This window comes from Perca fluviatilis, chromosome 12 (assembly GCF_010015445.1).
Source record: "Perca fluviatilis chromosome 12, GENO_Pfluv_1.0, whole genome shotgun sequence".
In the NCBI taxonomy this organism is placed as follows: Eukaryota; Metazoa; Chordata; class Actinopteri; order Perciformes; family Percidae; genus Perca; species Perca fluviatilis.
The window spans coordinates 13,067,911-13,080,063 of NC_053123.1; the positions used below are offsets into that span (position 1 = coordinate 13,067,911).

Consider the following 12,153-nt stretch of genomic DNA (forward strand, 5'->3'; position numbering starts at 1 on the left):
GACGAGCTCAGACGAGGTTTGGGGAGTTGTGTGAGGGAGGAAACAGACAAAGTAGGCTTTATCAATCAGATAGCTGAGAAACAACATGTCTCTGGCATGTGGTACATGGATGTATTTTTAATATAATGCAAATACATCTGAATGCCATATTCTGAAAAGCAAGATTAATATTTGTATTAAATGAAAATGTTTTGCATTGAGATTAATGTGAATCACAAGTAATTTGTAATGACATCTGGACAGGCAGGTAAGGTTATATTATGTCACTTGATAATCATCAAGCTGGAAGATCAGAGAATCACCTTCATCTAGCAGTTTTACACCTTTTACACCAGTTTCTATTTTAGTGTTGTGTAATAAATAATTAAATGTTAAATTAAGAAGGGTCTTCTTATTCTGTAATACAGTTAAAAACTAATACATTTACAGAAATGTTGATTAATTTGTGTTGTCCTTTATAAAATAAAGAATAAGAATTCAACTACGTTCAACGTAAACACACTGGACACGTTCCCGGGGACGCATAGTACTTTGAGATTAATTCATGCAAAATGCTGGGTGGCATACAATTCAAACACCATAATTTTTGCCCTTGTGTGAATGTGAAAATATGAGCACAAACAGAGCAAACACAACACTTTATTGCAAGAGAGAGCACAAAAGACATAAGTGGATATAGGCCTATAGTAGTTCTGAGCTCCTTTTTTTGTTCATTTGCACATACACATGTGAATACACAAAAGAACAAGAGGTTATAAGCCAAAAATGGCTTTTGAAGATATCTCCCCACATAATCATACTTGACAAAGTAAACAATATACTGTATGTTCTCAATTTAGTACTTATATATTATTAAAAAAAAAAGTTTTTCAGCAATTACCATTGCAATGGAGGGATATTAGTAGTTTTGTAAAGGTGGAAAAAAGCTTGGAGCACCAAAATATGGAGGGTTGGCCCCCAAAGCAAAATCTTACCCAGGGCCCCAAAAAGTCTAATGCTGGCCGTGTCCCATATTTTGGCTCAAGGTGCCAGCACAGCAAAAGAAGGTTCCCATGTCTCCACTCATTCCTTTGTGTTATTTATTCATACCTGGAGAGCATTTTATTACCGTCACAGATAATATGAATCAAATCTGCATTCATCATGTCATTGTTTAAACCAGACGTCAGAATGTAGGGAAAAAAAGTAATGAAGTAAAATGGTATGGAAAGAAACCTGTATGCTTAATTTCACACATATCCAGAGTATGAAGCCAAATCCCCTGCATGGCAAGTATATATTTTTTTCCAATTAGCTGTGGATTTTCAGATTTAACATTTAAATCCACATCCAGCTTTTGTTTAAAAGAAGAAATCCTCCCAGGTCGACCCTCCAAGGAGGGCACACATCTGTCAAGTGGAGTCCCCCTCCATCAATATGACCCTGTCTTTGAGTCTCCATCATCTCATTAACTTCTGCCTGGGCAGCCTGGGCAGTTTCCTTTATCTTTATACATGCAGAATATGAGTTAAAACTGGAGGATGGACTAAGTAATTATCTGCTTTTTTAAGCAAGGTCAGCATGGTGACTCTAAGGGAACCTAATTTGCACTGGTCACTTTGTTAGCAGACAGATAGTATGGGCGGAGGCCGTCAGTCACACAAGCATGCACGCTGTGAAAGAAGTAATTCTCTTTGTCTAGTCTTTGCAATTAAACCTCCCATTTTCATTTATAAAATGCACAATAATAGCTAGAGCAATTAAAACTGAATATGTGGAATCACTGAGATAATGAGAAGGCGAAAGTGTGGCGCTTTTGTTTGACAAAAAAAAAGCCCTTGTTAACAGTTTTTTCCTTTGGCTTAACATGGAAATTCCATTTCCATTAACTTACAAATGTCTTTCGCTCATTAGAAAACACACTGGTGCTACAGTGCTAATGATCCCACCATGTTGTTTTGTGTCTCATTTTAACTGAATTATACATCAAGACTCATCTTCTAGTTGTGAATTAGAAGCTAATCTTGTTGTATATACTGTATAGTAAGCAGAGATTTTGTTCTGAATTTGGCAGTGAATAAAAGTCCTCCGATATTGCATCACTCCATGCACTTGAAGATGCACTAATGGTTCTTTAATTAGACTCTAACGTTTGCACTCCTCCCCCATCTCTCACACACACTACATTAACGTAGCAACTGCATGGAATTAAACACTGAATTTAGAGGCACACAAATAGCAAGTGTGTATGTGTGAAATAATAGAAGAGTTTGACCAGTTGTCAGCTATTAGTGTCTTTTTTAGATGTATTTTCTGTGACTTAAAGTCTCAGAGGTTTATGACAATGATATATGACAATGAAATATGAAATGTATGGTGGTACCCACTGTAAAATGTTTTCATCCACAATTTTAAACTTATCTTTATCATCAAAACCCTAAAATACTGTAAATGTTGTTTTGTAGGATTTTCCAGGAATAAAACTGCCTAAATTCTACAAAATCTACATTGGTAATGGTTTTCGAGTATCCAAATGTACGTGAGGGAGCGCATGTACAGTGTTCATTTGTTTGCCTGCACAGAAACCTTATCATCCTCATCATCATCGTCATTATCATCCCATCATCATCATCATCATCATCATCATCATCATCATCATCATCATCATCATCATCATCATCATCATCATCTTTAGGTGGTCCAGAGAGTCAGCTCAGGCAGGTGTGCGTTTCTATAAACTCTCCCCGGGGCAACAGAACGATAGCTACCACAGTGCAAAACTCATGATGCTGCAGTCTGCTTAATGTGAGATATCATCATCAACAGCACTCAGCGTTATCTCGCACCTGCCTCATCAGGAGTGCAGTGTAAGGTTGAAAAAAAAGGTAGATCTTTTAATTTGGCAAGATGCTGCACTTTTTTTTCTGGAGAAAGAGACAAAAAGCGTTGTACTTTATGTTTCATAAAAATAGTTTTAAGCGCCGGCGTCAATGGCTCCAAACTTGGAGGGTCGAACTTTCTTCTACCTCTGAGACTCAGATCTGGGCCACAACACTTGTGACCTGTTTTTTTTTTTTTTGGTTTCTTGGGATGTATCCCCAAAACCTCCTTCCTCCCAGAGAAGAATGTGCCTCTGAAATGTGTCTGTGATCTAAAGTAGTGGAAGTTGAGAGGCATGAGAACTTTCTTTAGATCTTTCTTTTAGCACTGGAGGTGCACTTTGTTCTTTGAAGGGTTTCTAACAGCAGGAAAAGCAAACAATTCTCCAACTGCACTTTAATTTTTTGTCCCTTCCCTTCTCCTCCCTCCGTTTTCCCCCTCGAAAACATCCACTAATAATCATCTCTGTGCCTCATTAAGAAGCAGAGGAGTAGCGGCACAGGCTGCTCCAGATGTTTAGTGGAAAACCCCTGAGGTCCAGCGTCTGTGTCAGAGAGCTCATGTATATCTGCATGTTGTAATATGCACTATCAAGTGTGCATGATTGCACGAGCGTGTGCATATGTGTGTATGCGACACCGTTATAAATCTGTCTGTTGATACTTCCTGCACTGTCTGCAGGCATCACTCTGAGTGTTCCACTGCCCCACTTCCACAGCAGGCGAAGGCAGCGAGGGACACGATTTCCTCTATGAAAACACTAGATGGAGATGCGGACTAACTCTGCCATCTCTGCACAATTTGATAATCAGTCTCTTTGTCTGCTGGTGCTGTCAGAATGAGCAAGTGTCAGTCAAGACATGCAGGCGGCAGTACGATTTCAATGATGTATGGGGCGGATATTGATGGTTAAATTAAATATCTGGCCAGGTCACTGTTTTCCAACTTTGTTGTGATAGATTTTTAATTGCTTATTCATTGTGGAATGGATCAGTGAATTGACCATGCATTTGTTGTTACTATTAGTATTCTTTAAATACAATTTCAATTCTGGAGGACACTATTGTATTTTTGAAAGTGAGGAAATTCAGCATGGAGAGTGTATCATGTGAAAAGATTTGGGAAATGTTAATTGAAGCATTTTCTTATCATGGACCTTGATGGGCACAGTTGAGCTCTTCTGAAATAAGCAAAACTCCAAATGTTTTTTTGTAATTCCTGTAGAAGTACTTTTCTTTCAGAATGCTGCCCCACTTCCAAGATGTCTAATCTCACCATCAGCTTGCGACTGAATAATACACGCTCCCTTTGTGAAATCAAAGTGAATGAAACATGAGGGGAAATGGCGAGACTGTTTCGCACTTGCCATTGTCTCCAAGGTCTCATCAGATGTGGCACCTGGCAGCCAGCATTTACATTTCACCAGATCTAACAGTGGGGCAAACACACTGATGAAAGGTGAGAGAGAGAGAGAACGAGAAGAGAAAAAAAGATAGCTTTGATTTAGATATTGAAGCAATTCTATATCCTAAATAACAAATGTTTTTTAGCCTCTTTGCTTTTCATTTGTAAACGCAGAGATGCATTGTCTTTTCAGATGGATCTATGGACTAGAAATGATATTGCCTAAGCTTTTTACTTTTTTTTATTTTTTTTTAAATGCCTGTATTTTGTGTGAATAGCTTACATGTGGGGTCCCACAGCTTCATGTTGGAAAAACGGACAGACTGAGTTTTATTGACCAAAAGGCCTTTTCCACAGAAGACATTTTCACATGTCACAGGTGTAAATAATACAATTAGTGATGACTGAATTCCTTTTAGCTGCTTCAGTTTCGGGGTCCAGCTATTGTGCATGCCGGCTCACTGTCAAGGCTTACTGGGACACTTGAATAGAGCAGAGCCATCGTAAATGTTATTAGTAACACCTGTGCTTTTCCTACTGAGACAAGCCCGAAAGGCATTTGAGTGTGACTATACAGTACATGATGGATTGATGTTGATGTTGGTGTGTGGGAATGGAAATGAGAGGGCTGTGTGAATGTTTTCAGTATACAGTGTGTGTGTGTGTGTGTGTGTGTGTGTGTGTGTGTGTGTGTGTGTGTGTGTGTGTGTGTGTGTGTGTGTGTGTGTGTGTGTGTGTGTGTGTGTGTGTGGTGAGGCTTCAAAGAGTACTAATGGCAGCTCAACAGCGCTGGGTTCGTATACAGTATGATCAAATTATCTCATATAAAAACACATTTTATACTTCTGCAAAAAATCCATCTGACAGCAGAGACAAAAGTCTTCACTTGCAGTGTTATGTATTAAAATTTACTGAATGTGAGACGGAAGGTCAGTTTCTACATATCAGACGACCATATCTTAGTGACAGCAAGCAGCCAGGAAGCCAGGTGTCATAATCGATCTAATTACGGTGTGCCTTTGCAGCAGCCTGCTGGGGGTCATCCCTATGTTCCCAGGGCCCTGTGTATATAAGCTGTAGGTTTGTGATTTTGACATATCGGGACATACATTGAACGTTTGACTGAAAGGAACAACATTTGGATAACGTTAAACCTTTTGGAACTCTCCTTAATGTGTCTTATTAAAAGGATATTGAAACCCTGGGAACATATGCTTCCATCTGCTGTGTCAATTTGAACTGCAAAATAATGGTGCCAGGGATGGGACTCATTTGTCATTGGTGAAATTGTGTGTTATAAAATGAAGTTGGCACTCGTGTTTAAATATTTAAATCCCCTTTGTAAGCATGCCTTGACGTTCTGCATGTTTTCATGTCAGCTATTTTAATGACCTGTTCTTCTTTGGCTTGAGATGTGAGTCAGTGTAATGTGTAAAGTGTAATTACCCGGCATATTTTTTGATCACTTTTTCTCATACTGTGCAATCTGGATTCAAGTTTACCTCTTGACTCAATCCGACTGAAGATCTCTGGCCAGGTAAAAAAAAAAAAAGATGTACCTGAGCCAAAATGGGCAGTGGAATCGCTTTCTCAGAGGGCCGCAACCATAGGCTGCTCAGGAAGGGCAATGTTGAACGTGTGGCACTGGTGCTTAAGTGCACCTTGAGGCTCTTTGGGAGAAACCTCTGCACTGAAGTCATGGAGCTTGCAGGAAATGCCAGCCATGATAACAAGAATCTGTGCATTGCTCCTCATCACATCTTGTTAGCAGGCAAAAATGATGCAGAGCTTAACAAACTGCTGGCAGGGGTGATGATCGTGGGGGTGGAGTGATGCCAACATCCAGGCAACCCTTATCCGCAGGAAGACCGAAGCGCCGAAGGATGATAGTCGGGCTAAAGACATTTAGTCTTAAGAGTTTAACTTGCCAATAGAGAGCTCTTACACATTACAAAAGAAAGTTTTTCATTTCAAAGACTAGTCCTGATACTTAGTAAACACTGAGGTTAGCTAAATGTTAAATCAATCCACAGTACTTTGGTATAATATGCTCACTGAACAGGGAAGAAAGGTGAACATGGAAAGCAATAGGTAATCCTAGAAAGATGCTGAAGAGTTCTAAGGTGGATTTTGACATTGCCTTGTTGTAGAGCTGGGCGATATGGAGAAAATCAAATATCACAATATTTTTGACCAAATGCATCAATGTCGATATTGTGGCGATATTTTAGGGTTGTCTATTGGTGCTTTCACAAAATATTAACACAATGAGAATTTTGATAAATAATCATCAATAATGTGGATACAATGACTAAGTGGGTAAAGGCAAATAATAAAACAGCTAGTAAGTCTGATAAGTTCAGAAAGTGACATCTATTTTCTGTAATGCAGCCTTTAAAACCAGGAAAGGACAACACTTGTGTCATATCACGATATTACCATATCCAAAATTTATGACGATATCTAGCCTTATACAGCATATTGATGTCAATATAATATTGATATATTGCCCAGCCCTACCTTGTTGGTGTTGTATGTGCCTGTACATAACCTAGATATGCTTGGTGGCAACCATGGAGCAAGTTCCATTAACCAGCTGGTAAACAATACAGCCACACAGTGACAATACCATATGTACAGTACATGTGTACTAGCACAGCTATGGTAATAGTTTTCAAAGTAGCTTGGGAATCACTTCTCATATAGACATTTGAAATAGACTATGAATAATCTGCCTAATTTGAATTACTTTATGATAACAGATTCACAAATTGGATTCATTTCACATTTACAACTCAACTTAACTGGAAGAAACTTAAAATCGGTAGTGAATGGACTAAGGGGAAACTGGGAAAACATGACGTGAAAAAAGAGAATTAAAAAATCTCAATGTCTAAATGTACGTATATCCAAAGCCACTATAATAGCAACACATATGGAATGTGTGACATCAAATTGTTAGGCTATAGTTGTTTTTTTTAATGGGTAAAAAAGAGTTTAATCTTCATTTTAAAATCATTTGAACAACTTATACTAAATAAAATTTGCCTGCCCATGATTCTTATTCATTCTGTGAAATTGAAACATCATCATCAGCAAACGGTCCTTAATTATATTTCATTCATTTCAAAGAGTAATCTATTCACTAAAGATCAACATCTCCTACTTGGGGTCAATTGCTTCTATTACCGATGGTTTGAATGTGTGGCGTACTGTACAGTTGGTCTCCTTAAGGATCAAACTGACAGCCATGTCATGTCACAGGCATCACCAACAGGTGGCAGCAAACAGCTCAACTCAGTCAGTCAGTCAGTCAGTCAGTCAGTCAGTCAGTCAGGGAGCTCCAATCAAAGAAATCTGATAAGGAACAGTTACAGTATGTAGCCTACATTGCCGTAATCAGGGTGTCCTGACAGCCAAATGGTTAAAGGACATACCACGTGTATGATTACATTTCAACTGGGGATCTTTGTTTCATGTTTTACCCCTTTCTCTCTCCTCCTCTCTGGTTTGTCTCCATACTGTCTGCTATCCATTGAAGGGGAAAACGCACATATTTAAGATCTAATATTGCAGGAATGAGTGATTTGAGCAACTTTCATTCATTCAGTCAACAATGGTCCACACACACACACACACACACACACAATAGGGTTAGGGTTAGTACTTAATACTTTTCAATCCAAAAACGTTTTCTATCTGTTTCTTTTTACTGTAGCCCTCTTTTATCTCTATCTCAAGGGTAAAATATTGAAATGCTTCTTTTAAAGGTGACATACTAAAATGCACCTGCTTTGAATAGCACCTGTTGCTCAAAGTTGACCTGCAGATGACGTTGTTCACACAGGGTTTACGTAATACAATCTGCTTCTGAATCTATTCAAAGTAGCCAATTGTATTACTTTAAGGGGACGCAGCCACCCAGGTTGGAGTTTGCATTTTACAATTAAAAACTTGTTGTATATTTTAAAGTGTGATTGCAGCATTTTCTTTTAGACTATGTATTGTTTGTAGGCCAACAAATAAATACATTTTACAAGTCATTAATTCTGTTCCTGGAATTGTGGAGGCAGTTTTGAAACAGCATTTAGACATTCACGATGGGGTATAAAATCTACAGCCAATATAATTGAGTAGTTTACTGAATGAATGCGATGTTTAAAAAAAACATAGGTGTCTGTGCAGAGGGACTCCTGCAAAGTCCTGGCCCCCGCCCTAAACTCTAAACATGGGGGTCTCTGAACTATGAGATCTTTCTATGACCCACAGTATTAGGCTATATGAATGCATGGCACTTTTATGAATAAGTGCCACCAGAGGGAATAGAACCATTAGACTCATGGCTGTGTTAGTGCCTTGCTAAACTCCACTGCTCCATGCAGGCCCTTCCCTGGTGGGCGTGAGTAAATGGCCCCAGCCCTCTCTAAATATAACTCCCCTCCAAAACAGAAAGAGAGAGAAGGAGGGAAAGGATTACTTACCCAATCAGAGGCGATCTAAAAACTTGTCAGAGAATAGTTTTTTTTTTCTTTTCTTTTTTAGGATACAGTGTTTGTGTGTGTGTGTGTGTGTGTGTGTGTGTGTGTGTGTGTGTGTGTGTGTGTGTGTGTGTGTGTGTGTGTGTGTCATACCATTTTGATCCATTTTGTGGCCCCGGGTGGTGCTGGTGGAGCGCGCAGCGGGAGGCACATTGTCTGTATGCAAACTGGACGACATGGCTATTGTATGCGTTTGGGCATATATGGAAGCACCGATGGCTCGGAGGATACAGCCCGTCTGAAGTTTAGGAGTGGAGAGTCGCCCTCGGCTGTGTTGTGCGCGTTTCTCTCCTCTGACTTTCTCTTCTCATTAACCGCTCGGGTCCGTCGATATGAGTTGCCTGGATGTGATGTACCACCAAAGCTATGGAGCGCACTACCTCCCTGCAGCGGCGTACAAGGCGACCTACTATAACCACCATCACCAGCAACAACAGGTGAGATATTCTACATAGCCTACAACTTTTGAAGTAACATTACGTGGAGATTGTTTTTGTTTTTTTTAAGAGTAGAGGACATTTCAAGAGGTGGGTGGAAGTGTGAATTATTTGTGTCCAAAACTTAAACAGCATAACTAACTGTGATAGCCTAACAGTTAGTTATGATGCTAAAGAAAATAAGTATTAGGCTACAAAACAATGTATGTTAACTTTGGGGATACCATAAAGTTCGATAATGTCACCTGTCCTAAAATCAAAAGAATATTTTGTAGACTTAAAAAAAAAAAAATCCATCTCCTTACGTTTTTTGTTTTTTTTACTTAATAGGGTTTATCTATATTTGCTAACTTCTCTTCAGGACACCACCTCAACATTTCTTTAAGCCTCACACATACACCTCTTAACTTCAATTTCAGTTTTGAATGATTAAATTCCAGCCTGAGGATCGGTATTCACCTCAGGTCAGGCGTAATGACACGGAACTATTAATCCTGCGGTCAAATGGTGATGTAATGACAGCGGGTCAGTCACTCAGGAATGTGGATGAGGCACACTGAGCTTTACAAATAGTTGGAATGCAGTATGGGAAAAAAGAAACTCATTTTCACACACAGTTCCCAAGCTGCTCCCAGATAAAAAAAAAAAAATTATAACTGGTATGATACTTTGAAATTATTTATTTATGATTTGATTGTGTCTATAAAAATAAACAGATAGGAATGTATTGCTCTAAAACCATATTTAGCCTCTACTAAAATGACATTTATTTGCTATATTATCAAACTCAAGTTTACTCCTGGTTGGATCTGTAAATTTCTCTCTCTCTCTCTCTCTCTCTCTCTCTCTCTCTCTCTCTCTCTCTCTCTCTCCAGAGGAGGCTGAGTGTTTACAGTAAGATGCAGGAGTGTATGGAGCAGCCACAAGGAGGAGGAAAAGCTATGCTTTCCAGGGATCAGGGCCTCCGGCAAGGTCCTGGAGCACCAGGAACCGTATCAGGTCTTAGATCCACACCCGATTCAGAGCTGAAGGATGGTACTCAACCAGCAGAGGCAGAGTACTTGAGCTCCCGGTGCGTTTTGTTCACCTACTTTCAAGGCGACATCGGTGACGTGGTCGATGAGCACTTCTCCCGGGCTCTCAGTCAGTCCAGCACCTTCAACAGCGAGACCAAACCGATCAGAGTGACTCAGCCATCTGCCTCATGGAAAGGTGAGGGGGGCAACTGATCTGAAATAGTTCTCAAGAGTAAAATATATGAATTTGATCGTAATTATTATTGACACTGGAATAGTTGTTAGTGGCAGTGTACTGAAGTATAATGTCTTTTTGGCGGGTTTGTTTCAGATGGTGGGTCTCTCTCCGAGGGTCAGAGCAGCTCAGTGTGGAACAGCACCTATCCATCCCAGGCCAGTCCTTGCCTTCCCTCTGTGTCTGTCTCAGTCCATCCAGACTTCTCCTCCAGCCCCGTTTCCTTCAACCATCCGGATGGAGCTCTGTGGGCTGACCACGTGCTCTCCCAGGCCAGCCTCCCGCCTCCGGCTGCCCTCCCCGATAGCTGGACCTACAGCCTGAACCCCCAGAGCACAAGCGGCTACCCAAATGTCCACAACGTCTACCATCCTCACCCCCATCCTCACATCCACACCCGGCACCACCACCACCACATGCTCCATTCATACCCGACCCACAGCCCAGCATTGGATCCCAGGTTTAATCCTCTGCTGCTGCCTGGTGTTAGAAACCAGAACCAGCCAAGCGCCAGCGCAGGGAGTTCCCCACACAGCGAGGGGGTGAAGACGGAGATGGACCCCAGCCGCAACAGCCCTGTCACGGCTGCCTCTGTAACCTGGACTCCCGCGTCCCTCCATGGATCCTTGGAGGTGTATGACTCAGGTAGATACAAAAAACATTCTACAGTGTGTACATTGACTTGCAAGCGTTTGTCAAACTTTATTCTAACTTGTGCTGTAAGTGACACTAAGCACAATAGTAATTGTACCTCTTTCTCTCCTGCAGCTCTTGATCAAACCAAAGCAAAGACGTCAGTTTGGTTCTAACTGATGTACTGACAATAAGAAGGAATGTCAATTCACACCAAAAAGGACCGACTATGTGGCTCTATCAATGTTTGGCTGCAACACCAGCACTGTAATGTACAATGTAGATGCTTACTGTAGCTTAAAGACTATGACTCCTGCACTGTCCACACAACTTATTATGGAGATGAACTCAGGCTTTGGACTTCAATGACAGTGATCTGCTTTAGCTGCAGGTCAAGGCCCTCGAAGAACGATAAAAACAGACTACTAGCTTTAAGAAAGGGAGGAATCTCATCTGTTGGCACAAAACACCATTTCTCTTTCATGCAATGTGAGACCAAGTGGTTCTGTTTCAAGAGCTTGATTTTGATCCACATTTTTATTTTGTACAGTAAATGTTGACTGCAAATGTTTGTGTGTACAGTTTTCCCATGCTAAGATGTTGTTTGCTGGATGACTTTTGCTAAAATTCTTGCCTTAAATGCTACTTTACTTTTTTGCCTTAAGGGATTGTGTAGTGTAAATATTGGTACTGTATGTTTAAGTAATAAATTGTTGAACTGTATTTGCAAGGGAAGGTTCTTTTTCAGACACTAATTTACCCCCAACATATGTAGAACTCAAGCAAAATATTCACTTCCAAAGAATTCTTGTTTTCTAGAGGATATTGAGCACATCACTTAAAATGTAAGAAAGAATGTGTTCAATTCATTTAAATCCCTGCTCCAAAAATCATACCTGTGTTGTGCAACTCATCATGCAAAACTTTCCTATCTCATTAAATGATGGGTGATTTTTCTCTTGTGAAACCAGGAAAAGTCAGTTTCCTTTAGTAAGACACCAAACACTGACGGGTAGTGTTTTGCCATTCAC

The 12,153-nt window shown here is 40.2% G+C and overlaps 1 protein-coding gene across 1 annotated transcript; it reads left to right on the forward strand.

Moving 5' to 3' along the window:
• The first annotated feature begins 8,827 nt into the window (after positions 1-8,827).
• Positions 8,828-11,845, forward strand: vgll3 (vestigial-like family member 3). The gene is made up of 4 exons (XM_039817132.1): positions 8,828-9,238; positions 10,114-10,450; positions 10,586-11,134; positions 11,258-11,845. Exons 1-4 carry the CDS (start codon positions 9,134-9,136, stop codon positions 11,296-11,298), a joined length of 1,032 nt encoding a protein of 343 aa, XP_039673066.1. The 5' UTR covers positions 8,828-9,133; the 3' UTR covers positions 11,299-11,845.
• The last annotated feature ends 308 nt before the right edge of the window (positions 11,846-12,153 follow it).

Excerpts from the sequence above, each read along its gene's own strand:
- vgll3 (XM_039817132.1), top strand. The coding sequence starts at position 9,134 with ATGAGTTGCCTGGATGTGATGTACCACCAAAGCTATGGAGCGCACTAC. Across the intron at positions 9,239-10,113 it reads ACCATCACCAGCAACAACAG|AGGAGGCTGAGTGTTTACAG; the intron begins GTGAGATATTCT and ends CTCTCTCTCCAG. Across the intron at positions 11,135-11,257 it reads CTTGGAGGTGTATGACTCAG|CTCTTGATCAAACCAAAGCA; the intron begins GTAGATACAAAA and ends TCTCTCCTGCAG.